Source organism: Enhydra lutris, unplaced genomic scaffold (assembly GCF_002288905.1).
Source record: "Enhydra lutris kenyoni isolate GAN:26980312 unplaced genomic scaffold, ASM228890v2 scaffoldscaffold22, whole genome shotgun sequence".
Lineage (NCBI taxonomy): Eukaryota > Metazoa > Chordata > Mammalia > Carnivora > Mustelidae > Enhydra > Enhydra lutris.
This window is the reverse complement of record NW_019154106.1, coordinates 16,336,569-16,357,985: the sequence shown is the minus strand read 5'-3', so window position 1 is coordinate 16,357,985 and position 21,417 is coordinate 16,336,569. Positions and strand designations below refer to the sequence as shown.

The 21,417-nt window shown below is 41.4% G+C and overlaps 1 protein-coding gene across 3 annotated transcripts in view; it reads right to left on the bottom strand.

Annotated features, from left to right (window-relative positions):
• The window catches only part of LOC111150287 (CUGBP Elav-like family member 1), a 30,985-nt gene extending 9,964 nt beyond the window's left edge, over positions 1–21,021 (bottom strand). Inside the window, exons 1-9 of one of the 3 annotated variants that reach the window (XM_022507736.1) lie at positions 20,436–21,021; positions 18,998–19,149; positions 8,577–8,764; positions 6,999–7,081; positions 6,571–6,619; positions 3,994–4,128; positions 3,367–3,446; positions 2,861–3,022; positions 114–177 (exon numbers count right to left, since the gene is read on the bottom strand). In XM_022507736.1, the coding sequence (XP_022363444.1) occupies positions 114–177; positions 2,861–3,022; positions 3,367–3,446; positions 3,994–4,128; positions 6,571–6,619; positions 6,999–7,081; positions 8,577–8,764; positions 18,998–19,068 (832 nt within the window). In that variant the 5' untranslated portion in view covers positions 19,069–19,149; positions 20,436–21,021. Of the gene's footprint in view, positions 1–113; positions 190–2,860; positions 3,023–3,366; positions 3,447–3,993; positions 4,129–6,570; positions 6,620–6,998; positions 7,082–8,576; positions 8,765–18,997; positions 19,150–20,435 lie in introns of those variants that run through there. The other 2 variants (XM_022507735.1, XM_022507738.1) reach the window with 2 other exon arrangements.
• Between the last annotated feature and the right edge of the window lie 396 nt (positions 21,022–21,417).

Below are 21,417 nucleotides of genomic sequence, written 5' to 3'. Positions count from 1 at the left end.
GAACAGGTGGGAAAATTTGTTTTCTGTACAAACGGTGCAAAACTCTCAGACTGTCGTTAGCTGGGTCTGGTGGCCTGGTTGCTGCTGCTCCTCCACAGCCGTGAAACACTTACCTCCCATTGGATGGAGGCTGCTCAGGGTGTTGAGGTTCCCAGAGGAGGCAGTCTGCTGAAGGAGCTGCAAATAAAGCTAGACATTACACCAAAAAACAGAACAAGAGTGAGAGTGAGGGCTGGTTCTGCATCTGGGATAACTCTACAGCACAGCAAAGCGAGAGTGCAGAGGCCCCCAGAGAGAAGAGAGTTGAAGACAAGAACCCAAGCCAACACAACAGAAACATGAGGCTTATGACAGCACGGGACAATACAACAAGAGCTAAAGCCCTGGCCCAGAAGACAATTCCATTCACTGAGTACTGAGCCAGGCTCCAGTCCCTGGGAAACAGAAGGCAGCACAGCAGAGGACAGGAGGAGGGCAGAGAACTAAACTCAACTCAAGCAGCTTTGCAATCCACTGCAATGAGCATCTGCACATGGATGACTGCCACTTCTAGTACCTCTCTCCCAAGCTCTCCTTAGTCTGGGCCTCACATCTTATCTTGCAGACTATTTCCATCTAAAAACCCAATTCCTACTTCAAATATTTTAAATATCAAGTCTAACCATTTTAGGGTTCTTTCTTGGAGTCATTCTTTGCTGATCACAACAGACCCATGACTAATCAGTCTTTCCACGCTCTCCACACATCCTTCCAGCCCCACTTATCTCCTCCATCCCAAATTGGTCTCCACTGTTGCAGATAACCAAATGACTGACAGATCAGTTCAGTGTATATTCTTACAATGGTTGTCACCTAACAAATACAACAAGAGGGCCTGTCCATGAGCTTATGGATCTTCGTGACCTTATTCACTATCTTAGGATATAGCAACCTTTGTCTAACAAACCTGCTGAAAACCTCTGATCCATTCAAAGCCAATCACTTTTCCTTATGGACAACGGATATTCCTGTTTCTGGATCCTGTATTCAACCTGGTTGCTCATTCCCATAAACACCTGACCTAGTTCCTCTGTCATCATGAACCCCATTAGTCCAGAAAGGTTTCAGGAGGTCCGCAAACCTCCAACATAGAATGAAAAAATGTACACGCACATAATTTTTAACAGCCTTTCAGAGGGGTCCACACCCCACAAAGTTTAAGAACTACTGCTCTAGTCCAAAAGAGATCAGGTTCAAGTCCACCTATTCCAGAAAGAACCTCATAATTAATGATAATATACCATTTATATACCCATATGTCTTTATTTTTGTCTGAAATACCTCAGGCAATGTGCTCGATTCCAGCTGGTGGACTGTGCATACTATACCTGGCACCTTCATTTCCTCCCTAAATGACAACAGCTCTGAGGGCAGGGATCATGTCTAACTAAAATAAAGAGACCACAGCTCTCAACAAACACCACCACGCACTGTTGGGTGCGGCAATGGCAATAAAAAGGGGGTCTTCCCTAAAAAGAGCTTCAAAACTCTCTAAGAAAAGCAAATGCATATCATGGAGATAATTTTAAACATATTATCATTTTGGCAAAAGACTAAAAATCTCTCTGAATTTTCTGAACTTACAAGCTATGTTCTTGCACTAAGAAACAATTTAATCTGTTGAGATATACTAAGCATCTTCATTTAAAAAAAAAAAGATGTGTGATTTTTTTCAAAGAAGATTTTATTTACTTGAGAGAGAATGAGAGAGTGAGAGTCAGAGAGAGCATGGCAGGGCGGGGAGGATCAGAGGGAGCAGCAGATCACCCGCTGGGCAGGAAGCCCAATGCAGGACTTGATCCTGGGACTCCAGGATCATGACCTGAGCTGAAGGCAGACGCTTAACCAACTGAGCCATCCAGGCGCCTCCCCACCCACACTTTTTGACTTCAGAGAAATACTAGCTGGGATTTCTTCTAACATTTTAGAAATATAAAGGCCATTATTTGGTATCAAATTAGCCAAAACTCAGTACTAAGCAACAGAAATCATTGCCTTTCTTCTGTTCCTATATAGAACAACGTTTTAAAGGATGAGGAATGAAAGACTGTAATTATTCTTATGTGTATATTTTTGGGACTATACATACACATCTAACGGTTTCACCACCGATTTTCCTTCGGTGATAGCTTCACAGATGAGACAGTTTTAAGCGTCTTGCGCTGTCTGCTATTCTTTTAAGGGTTAAAGCAGTGGTGATCCCCTGTAATATGTACCGTAGATCTAGAGAATCTAAATAACAAACTGGAGCCTTTGGACTACACGACTCAAACTCAACAAAAGCAAGATCAAATTAAAGGATCTACCTATTTACAATGCTGTCTACAACTCAAATAGACACCTGTAATACTCATTTAATAATGTCCATGTCAATATCTTGACCTCTTAGTCAGCGGAAAGAAACATTTATCATACTCTTCAGGGAGGACTCGATAAGGACTTTAAAGATACCTCTACATCTGGGAGAAAGAACTATGGAGAAAGATATTTGGCAGTTAAAATTTCCTCAAGATCTTCTTTTAAAAAAAACTAAAGGGACAGGGACATACAAGGTATTTCTAAATCTTTCTATCAGGAAATCAGGATTTCACTTTAATAGTAGCAAAGTCTCAAGATATAACCCAAGATGTGTAATGAGAGAGAAGAGAGAGATGGTAAAACAGATATACTAACATAAAGAATATTGCACTGCCTGAAGTTTTACGAAAAAATTTGACATGTTCAAGTTGCAAATGCCATTGTGTCTATTAGCTAGGGACAGCACAAGAAGAAACAGCTGAGAGCTTGCACAGTCTGCAGAAAGCAAACCACAAAGACTCACTGCTAAATACTGGGGTCCAAGAGTATTTAGACCAGCAAGGTTTCCCCACACAGATGCTGCGCTGATTTGCTGCATCTGCTGCTGGAGCTGCTGGGCCATTCTCTTCTGTTCCTTGTCCTTCTGCGTATCAGCAAATTTTACCACCATAGGAGATGAGCAACCCTATGAAAACACCAAAGCCAAAGGGTCAAATTCCTCCTTCTGCATGAAGGAAAAAAAAATCCTTCTTTGTAGTGACACACAGGATGCATTCTAATTTCATTCACTGCCAAATGACTCTCTTCCTGATAGACACAAGTGGCAAAAGACATATTTAAAAGGACTACTTCAAGTACGTTAATTTCAAAGAGAGCATTATTATTATTATTATTATTTTCATTTAAGATGTTTAGCCTGCTTAACCTTTAGGGCAATCGGATGCTGTACATGCTGCAGAGCTTTGATGGCCAACTGTCCTAGTACTCTCAGGCTAAGGAACTTTCCCTTTTCAGTCATCTGCTCCCTACCTCCATGGTCTGTGCTTGGTGCATTGCCTTGATAGCCGTCTGTGCCATGGCTCTTGTTGTAAAAGTCACAAATGCACAACCTGGTAAGAGAAGTGTCAATAACTCATTCATTCATTTGCTTATTAATTATCTGATAGACATTTACTGAGCACCTATTATGTGCCAAGTACTATGCTAGCAATACAGATATGGTTCCTGCCTTCAGGGGGCTTAAGATCTGGTGGAGGAGACAGACACATCATAACAGTGCTACGTGCTTTCATGAATAACCTGGGAAGCACAACAGGAAAGAAAGAACTCGATAAAGGGATAAAGGAGGAATCACAATCCTCTAGTTCCTCTTGAGAAGAAAGTGTTCCACTTTGGCATTAAGGACCTCTCCAAGCACAAAAAGAGAAAATTTTAACACATGAAACTATAGTGCAGAATGTAGACTCCTTAGGGGGCTGGGACAATTCTAAAGGAATCAACTGGTAGGAGGAGCCATGATGGGACCTAGACTTACAACACCAAGCCCAACCTCTCCATCAAGACAAGGCGATGTTGGGTAGGGATCATTGGTTTCCACAGGTCCAACTAAAAGAGACTCCAAATTTAAGTATCTTTAAAAGCTAGAAATATACCTACCTCGGCTCAGTCCATCAGGTCCTCGTAATATCCGGCATTCTTCAATCTGTCCAAATGAAGAGAACATGACTCGGATGTCATTTTCAGTGCACTTCTTGGAAATCATACCAATAAACAGCTTCCTGTCTTCCACTGCTAAGAGAGTAAAACACGAAAGGCTTGAACATTATAACTACAAGACGTAGTGTAGCACAGACTCTGGGGTCAGACTGTCTATATTTGAATCCTGGCTCTATGCCTATATATCATATTACCTGGATTCTAAGATAAGCATTTTTTCATCATTTAGCACCTCCTCTTATAATCAATTGTACCTTAAAATTTAAACAGGAAGCATTTAGATGACATACAGTAGTTTTGTCATCTTGTCAAAGTTACTTAGCCATTCCATGATTGTCACCTGATTAATAGGGATAATGACGTTCATCTCAAAGGTAGCTGTAGGGCTGCCTGGGTGGCTCAGTGCTCAAAGCCTCTGCCTTCAGCTCAGGTCATGATCCCAGCGTCCTGGGATCCAGCCCCGCATTGGGCTCTCTGCTCAGCAGGGGGCCTGCTTCCCCTTCTCTCTCTGCCTGCCTCTCTGCCTACTTGTGATCTCTGTCAAATAAATAGTAAAATCTTAAAAAAAAACCAAAAACAAACAAAAAAAAACAAAGGCAGCTGTAGATTTTAAATGCAAAGCACTCAGCATCTTGTGTAGCACTTAGTGATGTTTGTTCTTACTAGCAGTACTACTGTACCAAAGGACAAGTTTTCACACTGACCTGATATGACAAGAGAAACACAATACACCTTTCAGTGAGTGTAATTGTCATTTTTCTTTTTTTGATTCATCTCTTAAGGACTAAGTTCTCCTCCTTAGTCTGTCCATCCTCCCACCCCCATTTCTGTCCCTAAGAAATTATGTTGATAAAAGACATCCCATTTTATTCTAAAATGTTCTTATACTATTTACCTATCAACTCTATTTATCTCGTTATTTACCGTATTTAAGGAAAAAAAACAATTTATTATCATTTTTTTTTAAAGATTTTATTTATTTATTTGACAGAGAGATCACAAGCAGGCAGAGAGGCAGGCAGAGAGAGAGGAGGAAGCAGGCTCCCCTAGAGAGCAGAGAGCCTGATGCGGGGCTCGATCCCAGGACTCTGAGATCATGACCTGAGCCGAAGGCAGCGGCTTAACCCACTGAGCCACCCAGGCGCCCCTATTATTATCATTTTTAAAGATTTTATTTAGGGGCACCTGGGTGGCTCAGTCAGTTAAGCATTTGCCTTCAACTCAGGTCATGATCCCGGAGTCCTGAGATCAAGCCCCAGGCTGGGTTCCCTGGTCAGCAAAGAGTATGCTTCTCCCTCTCCCTCTGTCTCTCCCCCTGCTCGTTCTGTTTCTCTCACTCTCTTAAATAAATGAAATCTTTAAAAAAGACAAATATTTGAGAGAGGGAGAAAGTGAGTGCAAACAAGAACAGAGATAGAAGAGAATGAAAACACTAACTCAAAAAGCTGCACACCCAGGGCACCTAGCTGGCTGAGTCAGTGGAGCATGAGACTCTCCATCGTGGGGTTGTGAGTTCAAGTCTCCCACTGGTTGTAGAGATTATGTAAAAATAAAATCTTACCAAAAAAAGCTGTACACCCATGTTCACTGCAGCATTATTTTCAAGAGCCAAGAAATGGAAATGTGTCCATCAACAGATGAACGGATAAAGAAAATGTGTGTACACACATACACACACTGCAGATATTATTCGGCCATAAAAAAGCATGGAATCTTGTCATTTGTCACAACATGGATGGACCCTGAGGGCATTATGCTAAGTGAAATAAGTCAGAGAAAGATACTGTATGCTCTCACTTACAAGTAAAACCTTAAAAAACAAAACACACACACACACACCTGGAAGTTCACAGATACACAGAACAGGACTAGTGGTTGCCAAAGTTCGGGCATAAGGGACTGGGGAAAAAGGGCAAAATGGATCAAAAGGTACAAACTTCCCATTATAAAATAATTTAACATGGTCGCTAGTTAACAGGACTGTACTGTATATTTAAAAGTTGCTTAGAAAGTAGATCTTAGGGATGCCTGGGTGGCTCAGTTGGTTAAGCGGCTGCCTTCGGCTCAGGTCATGATCCCAGTGTCCTGGGATCGAGTCCCACATTGGGCTCCTTGCTTGGCGGGGAGCCTGCTTCTCCCTCTGCCTCTGCCTGCCACTCTGTCTGCCTGGGCTCGCTCTCGCTCCTCTCTCTCTGACAAATAAATAAATAAAATCTTTAAAAAAAAAAAAAAGAAAGAAAGAAAAAGAAAGTAGATCTTAAAAATTCTTATCAAAAGAAAAACATTTTTAGAACTTTGTATGGTAACAGATACTGACCAGACTTACCATGGGAGATCATTTCTAATATAAACAAGGACTGAATCATTATGCTGCACACATTTTGTCACTTAGATGTCAGTTAAAAAAAAAAAACAAAAACAAACGATTGCTTAAAGCAAATACAATCCAGATACCATCAGAACGAATAGTAAACTAGAAAAAACCTAATCAGGGGAGGGCTTTACACAACTGCTTACCATTGTTCTTCTCACTGTCGGCAGGCTTCATCTGTATAGGGTGATGCATCTAAAAAGGAAAACACATACATATCATCACTGTACACACTGAAGGCACAGAAACATAAATGAGGACTCTAAAGGCAATACTGAAACTAGAGCCTTAAGAATCTTCTCTGGCCTTACATCTGCCTCATGATCATTCCTTCCCAAAATATCAAAATAGACAGAATGAGAATCAAGAAGTCAAAATTCTCTTGGCTAAGAGAGAACTAAACCACTTTCAGCCTATCTTCTTTGAAACGTTCCCTTTTTGTTCTCCTCTGTATCAATGACTCTGGCAGTCACCTTTTCCTCAAAATGGTTCTTCAGTATGTGCCTGACATGTGTAAGTATGTTCCGTATGTCAAAACCTCCACAGTTCCACTTACTGGTAGGAGAATTCTTACCCCTGGGAGGACCTTCATGTTGTGAAGAGCATTCTGCGCTTCTAATGCAGCTTTGCGGGTGTAAAATGTAACAAAACAGCACCCTGAAATAAATAAAATTTCAACAAATCACCTTTGAAAGCAGGCAATTCCTGGAATACTCCCTCCTCCATGGATATACTGGAACTTCAAAGAGAAAGCTAGGTTTATGAAAATTAGCAACCCTCCCCCCAACTGCTTCCAAGAGAGAGAAGCAGAAAAACCCTTACATTACTCTCTGTGCATTTTCTTTATTGTTACAGTCTGTGAGTTCTACTAAAATTCTTTAGCTGCTCCTCTAACTTCTCTGGGAAAGACAACTTCCCTTACCAATGTCATAGTACCATGTCATCCAACCCACCCTACTTGGAGCACCAGGTAAGTGTGCCGGGCAAGACATGCAGGAACAAACAAAAGAGACAGGGCCCTGCATTCCTGTGACTTGTAGTCTACCAGGAACTCATTCTTTCTCAGAATAAATCCCTCCTTACGTTGTAGCCAATTTCTACCATATGCCTCAAACGTAATTATCATTTATTAAGTTATAAAATGACTAAAGAGCAAGAAACTCTTAATATCCTTTTTTGGACCCTTGGTTTTAATCAAATATAATTAAGCTTCTAACAGCACATGGCCCTGACTGAGGAGATCTGCAGATTTTGTGCTTTGTATCTTTATTAGGGACAGGAAGGGAGAAGTGCGTCTTATAAATATGGGTTCCTAGTCCCACGATACACAATACTGATTCCTTTCAAAATCACTGCAATTAAGATTCTAAATCACTGCATGTTATATCACCAGTCATTTTCAGAAACTACAATTCTTTTTATTTTCGGTTAACTATGCCACAAAAAGAAAATAATTTCTCTGCTCCTAGATCCTGTTACTAAGCTGGCTTCAAACATAGCAATCCTGCTTGCTCCCATCTGCACTGCAGAACAGCTTCCCCAGATTATTATTCTGAAATCGGTTATTTGGAAGGAATACTGTAGGTGCACGTACAGGGCAAAGCTAATGCCTTTTCTACCACTGCTTTCATAAAGCTTCCACTCTGGTAGGTATCATGTAGGTTACAACAAACAGGTTACCTACAAACAGGTCCGTCCTGGTTGCTAAGCCATCCTGCAAGGCCTCTGTAACACTAACAGAAATCCACAGGTATGGTGTAGACAGTCTTTTTCTTTCAGCTTAGTCTAGCCAAAACACCAAACAAAACCTTACGCAGTTATTTATTTCAACTTTGTCATTCCACTCCCAAGATTAAGAGACACTCACATTTAAAAAAAAAAAAAAAAAAAAGAGAGACACGCACACACTCAGGAGTCTGTCTCCTGAATTTAGAGCTCTCACAAAGGACCACCTACAATCCAATTTACAAATTATCTTCATGACGTCACCTTAACTTTTTATTTTTATGCCATTAAATGTGTTTGGTCTGGAAAATGTAACTACTATAAAAGGACATATTTCCTCCCTTTAGAATGTGAACAGAGGAGCATTCTGGCAACGAGTGACAGCACGCACAAGACAGAAACTACCTATAAAACCCAAAGCCCTTACCTTTGCTCTGAGGAGGGTTTTGGCTCCTATCCCTTAGGACATTGATTTCATAGACAGCACCATACTGTTCAAAGAGTTCCCTCAAATCCTTCTCAGACCAGGTCCTCGGAACCTGGCCCACAAACATCTTGATAGCATCAAGATCCGGTTGGTCTGGGTGGTCCAGGGTGCCGTTCATTTTCTTTGAGCTGCATGAAACAAAATACAGCTTCTTTTACGTATTCACGGTGCTCTCCAGGGGGATGTTACTTTTTTTTAAACATCTCAACTACTTTCTGAAAAAGTAGGGGGAAAGAATTCTACTCCTTTTTACTATTGCCATTCAATATACCAGAGGTCCCCCATCCTCACCTTCACCCATGGCCACGCCTTCCATTAGATCCCAAACTCAAGTCACATTCTGATCAGGAAATCTGGGTTTTAACTAAGGAACTAAGCAGCACTCATTCCTTGTCTAGCATGAAAATTCTCAGAACTTAATAGGTAAAGTTTCTATGCAAGTTTTCATTGTTTTGAAGCACAGTTAAGAAAACTTTTTAAAATATACATAAAAATCAGAAAGGACTATTGATTATGGATAAGATTCAGGACTCCCGATATATACATGACAGGTAAAAGTTTTCTTTTAGTAGATTTTGGAAGAGAAGCACTTGATTTCCAAGGCCTGAGCTAAGAAAAGAGTAAAACAATGTTGGCCTGGGGCGTCTGGCTGGCTCAGACAGTAGACCATGTGACTCTTGATCTCAGGGCTGTGAGTCTGAGCCCCACCCAATGGGGGAGGGGAGTAGGAAGAGGGAGGAAAGCAAGAAAAGCTTTGCCTTTTAGACTGTCACAATCCTATCACATCAAACTTGTAATGATCCTACTAAAATACCTTCATTTTTATCCCTCCACTGCCAAAAACCTAGGGTGAGTCCTTCCTGGACTACAAATATTTCCAGAATGAATCAAAGTCCTTCTCCTACCACTGCCCAAGATCTTACTCTTAGCATTCATCTCAACCACTAATTTAAGTTTGGAACTTAAATTCCAAACAACCAGCATGGTTAACTATTCTGTTAGTGTGTGCTTAATCCAGAAATCGCTTCATCATATTCAAATTTGCCATGTCCTAATATCAACACTAAATAAAACACTAGTTTTCTAGCAAAACAATAGCTTTTCTACCACTGCTATCTTCTTCTTTTTTAAAATTTATTTGAGAAAGAGAGAGAGAGAGAGAGAGAGAGAGCATGAGACATGGGAAGGTGAGAGGAAGAAGCAGACTCCCCACTGAGCGGGGAGTCCAATGCGGGACTGGATCCCATGACCCGAGCTGAAGAGAGTTGCTTAACCAACTGAGCCACGCAGGCGCCCTCCCACCACTGCTATCTTCTGAACACTATTTGAAATCCCTGAAAAGACTGAATCTCCGCAGGTAGTTCAACCTCTGTATTTTAATTCCTGTATTTCTTTTTTAAAAAGATTTAACTGATAGAGGGAGTGAGCACACTGCAAGCACGTCCACAAGTGCTGGCGGAGGGGCAGAGGAAGCAGGGGAGAAATTCGAGCATACTGTCCACTGAGTGTGGAGCCCCAGGGCTCTATCCCATTACCCTGAGATCATGACCTGACTGGAAATCGAGTCAGATGCTTAATGACTGAGCCACCCAGGAGGCCTGTTAATTCCTAAATTTCTCATAACTGAAAACCCCACAGGGGCTATTTACACAACACCTGGGCTGAATCTAGCACTAAATATCAAAAGTCTAAGACAAATGGCATATATAGAGCAACTCTTATCACGGTATCTGTGAAGGTTTCCCATACTTTCAGGTTAGTCAGCTTCGTCAGGACTCAAAGAGTACTAAATTTCCACCTTCATTATAATATTCCCATCTTTTAGCATCATCTGGCAGTTATCTCCCTCTCCCAACTAGACTGACAGTTCCTTGAAGGCAGAAAGTGTTTTATTTGCAATTCATTCTTGCAGCCACCCCTGGCATAGCACCTAGTTCAAAGAAGTATTCAGATGTGCCATGGGAGCAATTTCGTGTTCTCAGTAACTCCCCACTGAATTTAAGCAACTAATCCTGATAAAAATGAATGTTGTGCACAAAGAGGGCTCACAAATTAAAGAGCAGCTAGTATCGCCTGTGATTATTTGATTCTCGCAGGATCAATATTCTTTTTTGCCCAAGTGTTTTGAAATGCACTGTTTTACTGGCTTTCCTTTACTAATTCAAAACTGTGTGAGGCAATTTTTGTAAAAATATACTTGTAGTTGCTTTTAGAAGCTTAATCACAATATTCTTTTTTTTTTTTTAAAGATTTTATTTATTTATTTGACAGAGAGAGATCACAAGCAGGCAGAGAGGCAGGTAGAGAGAGAGGAGGAAGCAGGCCCCCTGCTGAGCAGAGAGCCCGATGCGGGGCTCAATCCCAGGACCCTGAGATCACGACCCGAGCCGAAGGCAGAGGCTTAACCTACTGAGCCACCCAGGCGCCCCTAATCACAATATTCTAACAGAACTCATGCTACTATGATTTAAAAAAAAAAAAAAAGTCCCATGACTAATGAAACAATGGTGTTCGCTCCCTACAATTTGCCTCCAACAAGTTCAATTACCAGCTTTAATATGATTTTATTAAAATGCTGCCAGTCTTTAATCATATTTCTGTTCTAAAGGAGGGTTAACTGAGAACCCAAATGGTGCTCAGAATATGTTTTGATGATAATGATGTTGACACTATTTTTGAAAAGAGGTGGAGGTTTATCAATTCATAATTACACTGGAGGCAACAGCTCTGTCTGTCCCTTTCTTTTGCATTTGTGTGCCATTTCTACATTTTCTACATCACAGTTTAGTGCCAAAGCATAAGCAGAGTCAATATATATGAATTATGGTTTATCCAAAAGTATAGTAGAGACTTGGCATTCTAGATAAATGCCCTCCCTTTCTCTCTTTACTCTCCAAATCCTTCTCCGTTTCTTCACGTCCACCCACTCCATGTACCACTCTTCCCCCCCATCAGCGTGTGTACCGTTTCATTAGCTGGAAGAATCCCCTAGACCAGGGCTATTCAAAGTGCCCAAGGACCAGGGGAAATCTTCACACTTAACCCTTTAGAAACTTCTACAGCAATTGAGCTAAGTAATTTTATATATATTCAATCTAGTGATAATAAAAAGATACAAAATGCTGGGGCACCTGGGTGGCTCAGTGGGTTAAAGCCTCTGCCTTGGGCACAGGTCATGATCCCAGGGTCCTGGGATCAAGCCGCATCGGGCTCTCTGTTCAGCAAGGAGCCTGCTTCCTCCTCTCTCTGCCTGCCTCTCTGTCTACTTGTGATCTCTGTCAAATAAATACATAAAATCTTAAAAATAAATAAATAAATAAGATGCAAAATACAAGCTTACACCTTATTAGTTTGTTTTTCTACTGAACTGTTTTGAACTGTGGTTTATAAGTTGGGTGGTAGCAGGCATAGAACACTGTCCTTCACCAATCTGAGAAACACTTCTAGTGCACAGCAAATTAGGCCAGGTTAAGATGCCGTGGCTATCAGGTAACTAGAGTTTTTGCACTGACTTATTCCTTCCTCTAACAAATACTGGGCACTTAGTTATATAAGCCAGACACTGTGTGAAATGTGGTATGTATCGGTGAGTAAGGAAAATGTGGGTAATCAACTGTTACTATGTCAGAGAACAATGTCCTATCCTCAACCTTCCACACATAACTCCAGTATGCATGTTGTCCTTAGTTAAAAGTCACCATTGCACAAAAAAGTCACCTGGGGACAAGACTCTCAGTGTGATATGGCAAGGAGCCCACAACACCCATGTATGGCATTTAGTCTATATGTCACTAAAAACACTTTCAAATGTGTGCCTTACCTCCCCATTGATGGAGAGCTCTACAGAGTCAGTGGTCATCAATTACTGGTATTTATTATGCGTATTCAAGAACCATAAATTCAGCCCTCTGGAGAAATATCTATCCTGTCCCCATCACTCCTAAGAGGCAAGTCTATGGAAACTCTTATCCTTTGTGAAAGTACTGACCTGAGAGCAGAATGGAAGAGAGGAAAAGCGGGGCCTGTAGCAGTGAGGTAAGTAGAGAGAGGAGGAGGCAGCAAGTGTTTTAGAGGACAGGCACAGCACCAACATAGCTCTTTTTATGTTTCTGTTCCTGGCAGCAACTGGCAAATCATTAAGAATGAGAAATTATGAAAGATCAGGACCAGAGGCTGCCCTGTCTACCCTGATTCTTGATGGAACACGCCAAAGGAAAAGAGCAAAACAATTTGGAAGAGAGACAGGAGAGAGAAAACAAAGAGCTTTATTTCTAAAGTACACATTTGTTCAGAATTCTTGAACCCTCTCTTCTCTTTCTCCTATCGCTCTCTCAAAACTTTCTGGCCCCAGGCCCAGCTGAGGAGGGCAGAGTTCATGTTCTGTCTCCCTCTCCTATCCCTTGGCCCCAGCTAACTAGACCAGGGGGTGGATCTTAACCCAGCAAACTAATCTACTGGCTAGCCAGAAATCTAAGACCTATTCCTAAAACAGAAGGACAGGACAGGCCAATCAAGTTCCTTATGGCTACACAGAGCAAGTCAATAGGATTGGCCACTGGCTACTGTATAGGATAGCAGAGGCAGAGAACATTTTTATCATCACAGAAAATTCTATGGCACAGAACACTGCTCTAAAGAATCTGGAACTGGTTAACAGAAATAGGCAGTGGTGAAGTCAGAAGCAGGAAAGCTGCAACTAGAGAAAGTGTAAGTTGACAAGATAAAAGGGCACTAGCAAGAGATAACAGAGGTCATGCTACACATCGATGAAGGTTGAAAACATGATGCCAAGTAAAAGAAGCCAATCACCAATGGCTATACATTGTGCGATTTCTTTTACGTGAAACTGTCAGAAGAGACCAACCTGTGAAAACAGAAAGCAGGTTAGCAGGTGCCTAGGAATGGGAACCGGGGGTGGGGAGGATGACTGCTAATGGTTACAGGATTTCTTCTTAGGGTGATAAAAGTTTTCTCCAATTAGTGGTGACAAGCTGCACAACTTTGTAGATATATTAAAAGTCATTGAATTGGGGCACATGGATGACTCAGCAGGTTAAAGCCTCTGCCTTCAGCTCAGATCCCAGGGTCCTAGAATGGAGCCCTGCATTGGGCTCTCTGCTCAGCAGGGAGCCTGCTCCCCACCCCCTTCTCTGCCTGCCTCTCTGCCTACTTGTGATCTCTGTCTGTCAAGTAAATAAATAAAATCTTTTTTCTTAAAAAGTCATTGAATTGTGCACTTTTAAAAGGGTAAGTAAATTCTGGGGCACCTGGGTGGCTCAGTGGGTTAAAGCCTCTGCCTTCAGCTCAGGTCATGATCCTAGGGTCCTGGGATCGGGCCCCACATCAGGCTCTCTGCTCTGTGGGGAGTCTGCTTCCTCCTCTCTCTCTCTGCCTGCCTCTCTGCCTACTTGTGATCTCTGTCAAATAAATAAATTAAATATTTTTAAAAAAAATAAAAGGGTAAATTTTATGCTGTGCGAATTAGATCTTAATTAGAGAGAGAGACACATACAGGCAGAACAAGAGTAGTAAGAAAACAGGCTGGAAGGGCAGTGGCAAGGCAAAGCCATGCTGCACCCATAGATATGAGGTGGGTGAAAAGCAAAAGTAGCAGCATATGCAGAGAGCAGACCATGTGTCCACGGTCAGAAATATGGGAGTTTCTAGGTCTTCCAGCTGTGGAATTCCTGATTACATTACAATCCAGTCCATCTGTGTCCTTACAAAAAAAACCCTTTAATATATGAATATATGCTAGCTCTAGTGAGTATCTGTTCCTTGCAGCCAAACAGGCTGACAAATACTAACTTTCTATCTGTTTAAAAACAATGTCCTGGGGCGCCTGGGTGGCTCAGTGGGTTAAAGCCTCTGCCTTCGGCTCAGGTCATGATCCCAGGGTCCTGGGATCGAGCCCCACATCGGGCTCTCTGCTCAGTGGGGAGCCTGCTTCCTCCTCTCTCTGCCTGCCTCTCTGCTTACTTATGATCTCTCTCTCTCTCTCTCTCTGTCAAATAAATAAATAAACAAAATCTTTAAAAAAAAAAAAAACAATGTCCTTAGGGGGAAAGAAATGGGTAGAGGGGATTAATAAATACAAATTGCCAGTTATAAAATAAAACATGGGGATGTGATGTACAGCATGGGAATACAGTAAATAAAACTATTAACTCCACTGGGGCGCTTGGATGGCTCAGTTGGTTGAGTGTCTGCCTTTGGCTCGGGTCATGATCCCAGGGTCCCGGGACCAAGCCCCATGTCGGGCTTCCTTCTCATTAGGGAGCCTGCTCTTCCCTCTCCCACTCCCCCTGCTTGTGTTCTCTCTGTCAAATGAATAAAATAAAATCTTAAAAAAGAAAAAACAAAAACTATTAACTCTGTAAAATGACAGATAGTAATGAATAAAATAAAATCTTAAAAAAGAAAAAACAAAAACTATTAACTCTGTAAAGTGACAGATAGTAATTAAACAGTCATAACCATTTCACAATACAAATGTCAAATCACTGCGCATTGTACACCTGAAACTAAATAATATTGTATGTCAGTTATACGTCAATAAATTTTAAAAAATCATTTCCAAGACCTTTTGCTACTCATTTTTTTTCTCTCCCCCCTTCTCACTACCTGTGGACCTCCATTTGTTCACTACAGAAAGAGAAAAATTTCAGATACTTACCAACCCTTCCACCTCCCCAAGGGGCATAAATATTTGCTGCTTCTCGATCTCCAGCCACCCACCTACCCATAACAAGTCCCTCTCTGTGCTGTGGAAACTGCCCAGAAGAACATGAGAATAGAAAGGACCCAGAAACACTGGCCTCAATTACTTACCAGCTGTTCTCTAGTGTGAACAAGACAAAAAGCATGTATGCTGGAAGGAAGAATTTCCATTTGGATAAAGGGAAATCTTCCTGTTAGTTGGGGTGTTAGGTACTAGAAAAAGCTAGTAATAAAGGTTTTTAAATCATCTTTCAACAAGTGCACAGGCTAACATCTGCTTGTGAAGGTTTTCAGTCTTCACAGTATCAGAGATAACATCTGGAGACTTTATTTCAGTAACTACCTTTAATTATAAAAAAAAACAACACCTCATAGGGTTTATCATTCATTCAACTGTATTTCCCAAGTTCCTACTATGTAAGAGACATTACACACGAGAGGGCGCTATAAAAGGAGACTGAGCAATATTGCCCTGAAGGCAATGGCACTGAACAACTGGAAGGACTCAACTATAATGCCCTACAAATATTTTCATGGATATATAAAAGTTCTGTGAAAGAAAGTGGCTGGATGGTTTTGTTTTGTTTGGGGGAGGAGGGCAGGGGTTTAAGCTGAATGGACAGAAGGGCTGGAAACACTGCGTTACAGTACGGCATGAGGAGGACGTGGTAAGGACTAAGGAAAAAGAGAAGAGAAGAGAGCGAGACAGCATTAGAAAGGTAGAAACGGACTTGAGAAAGGAGAGAGGACACAAACATTTTAAAAGATTAGAAAAAAGCGAAAACACTAGAAAAGTCAATGAGAATAAACAAATTGGAGAGACCCAGGGAAGAGCTTTTCATGTAATACTGACAAACTGAGACTTTATTCCAAGATTTTTAAACAAGGAAGTGATCAGATTTGTCTTTTAAAAGACACCTGGCAGGGGCGCCTGGGTGGCTCAGTTGTTTAAGCATCTGACTTAGACTCAGGTCATGATCCCAGGGTCCCGGTACAGAACCCCATGTTGGGCTCTGCTCAATGGAGAGCCTGCTTCTCCCACTCCCTCTGCCTGCTGCTCCCACTGCTTGTGCTCTGTCAAGTAAATAAAATCTTTAAACAAACAAACAAACAAACAACTGGCAATAATACAGAGGATGAAACAGAATGGGAAAATACAGAGATTTCCACACAAACTAGCTCCGAAGATTAGGGCCCAGTCTCAGCAAAGCTGAAAAATTTGGAGGCAGGATTCCCTATAACTTGGAGATCCCTTGATGAAAAAGATGAAAAAGGAAGTAGTTACTGATCACTCTTGGGTTCTAGTACAGACAATATGGGAAAGTGTTTTTGCATGGGAAGCTCAAGGGACATTTGGGGGAAAAACACAGAGATCTGAGAATCAAAGAAGTACATCGATACCCCTTTAAGCCAAGGGAAAGCCAAGAGAAAAGGGCCTGAGCTACAACTCCTAAACAATACCCATCTCCTAGGGTACAAGCAAAGTAAGAGGAACCAGGGAAGCTGAAGAGTGGTCAGAGCAGATCAAGGACATGGTTAAAAATAAGAACAGGAACTACAGTTCAGGTTCCCCAACCCCTGCACACCTCCAGCAGCCATTTTTCTCTTTTGTAGTAAAGAAATTCTGAAATACATTGTTAGATTACATTCCCAGGCAAAAATCACTTGAAAGAGAAAACCAGTGATGTCAAGTCTCCTGCTAAAGAGTATGAATTAAAAGAAGGGCTGAGAATCCAACAAATAAGTGGCAAACACACCATTCAAGAACTTCCGTCCTCTCAACTCTGTGGTGTTTTGGCATATAGTACCCATGAGAGTGGGCCCGAGGCCTTGCAGTAATGAGAGGAGCTGGGCTCATGGGTACCTGGTTCAATGACACCTGAGGCAGCCTGGTCTAGGGGGCAAAAATAAGAAAAGGGTATCATTAAACTTGATTTTAAGTCCAAGGCTGACATCAACTGTCCTCAGGCATGTCAGTTATAGCCTCTGTCAACTGGGTTTTTCATCTTTACTATAAAATGGGCAATAGCTTGTGCCCAATTAACTTCCTACAGCTTCTGTAGGATGGAGGATTAAATAAATGCACTTAAATAAACTTGGGAAAAAACGATGTGATGGTATCCTCCCCCATCACCACTAACAGGATGTGCTGCATTCAGTCCAATGGCTCTCAAACCTTAGTGTCCATGAAAACCACATGAGACATTGCTAAAATACAGATTCTGGGGTCCTATTCTAAGCATAAGAATATGTAGGCATGAGTCCAGGGATCAGCATTTTTACATTCCAGATAATTTTCATGCAGTGATCTGTGATCCAGATTTCATGGGATACTGAATTAGTCTAACCTCATGAAAGATGAGAAATCAGGTTGAGGAAAAATGCTATATCTAAGGACCAAAGGCAGCGCCAAAGCACAGAGAGATACTGTTACAATGATAGACAATATGAACCACAAATCCTATGTCTAAAAAGACATATCTGGTACATGGGAGTACTTCTATTATGTATTAAGTCTTTATGATGACATTCATTGTGATTTCACCTGTTATGTGCAGCTAAAATAAAATTTTAGCAGTAAAGAACTTTCATAAAAAGACATCTAAATTACCATTATTTTGGACACTACAGAGAAGGCATAGCATCCATTTCAAAGGAGCAAACCAGCTACCTTTGAGGTCCCCCAAACTATTCCACAGAGAACTGTTCAGAATCTATTACCCACACCTGTTACGCGTAATCCCAAGGTAAAGTGATTTCCAATGGAGGCCTGCTCTCAAGGCCTTACATTACTACTGTTATCTAGGACCAATCTACCACTTAATATTCTTGGCTTTGAATAACCTAAGGCTCATCTGCTTGAGGTTTCAAGGTACTTTGAAGCCTGGTTAAAGTAACTGAAATCAGCAGTTAGAAATGGGTTCTTCTATACCAAGTGCTGCACTCAGGTTTCCTGAAGCCACAGCTCAGGCCAGGTTAGCAATTTAGCTGCATACAACGGCAGCGTCACTTCCTGAACAATACTGCACACTGATTAGTTTCTCGCTCCCATGTTGAAGATCTGGGAAAACTGCCAATCAAGACTGATCCAGCTTTGCTTTTTGGGGGGGGGGTGTCCATCTGACATCCCTAAAATCATGTACTGTGTCGCATTTTCAGTTAGACTAGGAAAATAATCAGAGCCCGGGATTATAGTTTAGATGCCAATACACATTCTGCATACGCTATGGTAGCCAGTCTCTTCTGTAATCTAAGAATTTGATATAAATAATTTCCCAAAAGATAATTTGAAATTGCATATCCAACACAAAGCAGTAAAGCTAAGGTTAAAAAAAAAAATACTTTGGAATCTATGATATGGGAAAACACTACAGCCTGAAGGAGCCAACACACTTGAGTTGATGTTGCTGCTCATATATCAAACGCACCCTTCTGTAGAGAACTTAGTTACAGCCCCAAGGAAATCAGCAGTAATGAAACAGAATCAGACTACAATAGAAAATAATAGTAGTGTGAACTTTGGCTTCCTCACCCAATTTTTTCTTCCCTCTTTCAGGGAAAGGGACTAGTTTCATCAAATAACAAAGAAAATTGCCCAGTTCCTCTGCTTATGATAAAAATTAGACAACAAAAATACTTACACAGGAGTGGAATTCAAAGAGCAATGATCCACCATCATTTCTGGAAGGAAATCCAACTTAAACGCAGCCATCACCTCACTCTCCCCTTCAGAAGCCAATGATATTAACTTGCTGCACTTGTCTGATCCACAAATACACACAGCTTTAGCTTCCTGGGCCCCACAAAAAACACAAAGTGGAAACAGGAGCTCAGGGAAACCAGCAATAAGTGCCACAGAAACAGGCAGGACTGGGGAGGGGAAAGGGAGTACTGGATTAAAGGGGGGATGTGAGCATGTGAAGGGAGGCTCAGCCCGGCACACAATGAAAGTGCTGATGCGCCAGGCTGGGTTTGTGTGATTTTCCCTGGCGAAGCAGTACTAAGTGCACTGTCAGATAAATAGAGTGTCAGATCCATGAAGATAGCAGCAGCTAACAGAGCAGAAGAAACACAAACTTGTTTCACATCCTCCAAACTCCTTTCCACGAATCAGGTTTTGAGGGGCCCCAAACCCTAAAACTACCTAAAGCAACCCCCCCCCAAAACAAAAACAAAACAGCTAGGGAAAAAATAAAAAGAAAGAAAGAAACAAACAAACAAAAGAAAAAAAGCTCACCTCATGTGGTCTGAAAATGTTTTTGGAAAGGAAAACTGGGTTGTTGGCCTTGGTTTAAACTTAGCTTCCATGTGCCAAAGACAGCAATGAGCAGAGTGCTGGGTCCAAACTAACCTCAGCATAGTCACATAAGGGATGGTTCAGACGGTCAGAAACAGGCCACAGGCAAGGTGCTAAGGAAGTGGTCACCAAAAACTCAAGGGCTCACATACTAACTACTACTGCACTGGACCAACCCTGACTTCTCAATGGTGTGTTGAGACCAAAGTGTGCTCCCTAATGGGTCCTCATCAGAGTGAAGGACTTTAAAAAAATTCCTGCTTCAATGACCTTCATTAGATGGAATAGGCAAAACTTTATCCTGAATCTTATTTTTACCAGAATATTTAACAAGCGAAAATATAAATGAAAAGTAATATTCTGCCTTTTGACAGAGTACTAGGAAACAATGTCTTTTCTGTTGTATGACCTTTCTAGAGAAACAAAAACCACCAGAGTGATAATAATGAGAAAAGCAGGGCCCACTAGAAGCAAAAAGTCAACCATGTAAAGGAAGGACTGAATAATGTAAACTCTCTGCATTCTCCGTCCTCCTTTAAACTGATGCTAAAACCAAGATTAATGAACACACACATAAAAATTCTATTATGGGTGAGCAGTAGAAATGGATATACTTAGCAGTCAAGGCAGATGTGGTGCTCCCGTTCTCAATTTAGCTTCCCATCCTCCAAACAACAAATGGTGGCATTTCAGTATTTAGGCAGGGACTCTAAAACTCTATCTCTGAAGGCTCCCACATTGCGCAGGCCTTCTTTCCATTTTTATCATGAGGATTGCCTTACCTCAAAGATTTCACTTCACTCAAGCTCAGTTCACAACACAGGGAATTTTGAAAAAAGGAAGTTATGTTCAGCCTGTAAAGAGGTAAACAAATGAACTCCTAAACGTATAGCGTTACTTAAAAACAAAAATAACGAAAGGCAACATGTCATTGCATAGGCCTAAGTGCTGTAGCCTGGCTAATAGTGCTGGACCCCTGTCCGCATCTGACCACCGAAGGAGAAACGGTGTCTTCTAATAAACAGGCGTAACCATCCTAAAGTAAGAACTAAAACAGCAGCTAACCACTCTTCTATTTTGTCAGAGACCCTGGCTCCTTTGACCCACTACTTGAGAGTCAGAAGTTGCAGGAGCTCTTCCGCCTCCTGAAGGGCGATGCTGCACCAGGCTGCAGTGAGAGGAGACTGCAACGGGCACACAGCACGCAGTTCACCAGGTGCTGACTGTCAGGCAGGCAGAAGACAGTAACCCTAGCTGGGACTGGTTAAGTTACTGGTTAGGTTTGTCCTAGTTTCTCCTATGCACGCTGGAACTGATCACATGCTTCTTCCTACAGAAAGCTAGCAGAACAAAGAAGTAACAACCAAATTAGGGTTTTTTTGTTTGTTTTTTTAGTTCAAGGGTTCCTTTAAAAAGGAAGGAATCGACAAATTTTAAAGAATCTCACTAGTGATTGCTTTTACTATTCACTAAAAATATATCTAGCTCCATCTCCATTTAAATCAGAATCACATGCATAACAAGCGTATTTAATGTGGAAGACTTTACTGAGCAGCCAGGCACTGCTCAGCGTATGAAAGGATATGCACTCCTTACATTAATTTTTACCAAGCCACAGGCTGAAAAGTATTGGTTTTAGAGTAATGTTTTAAAATCCATTTTATGATTTATAAGACAAGACTGCTTTAAAAACTTAAAAGATGGAAATGCTATTACATGAAGGAGGGTGCTTCTCTTTAGGCAGGTCACAAGAGTCATCTCAGT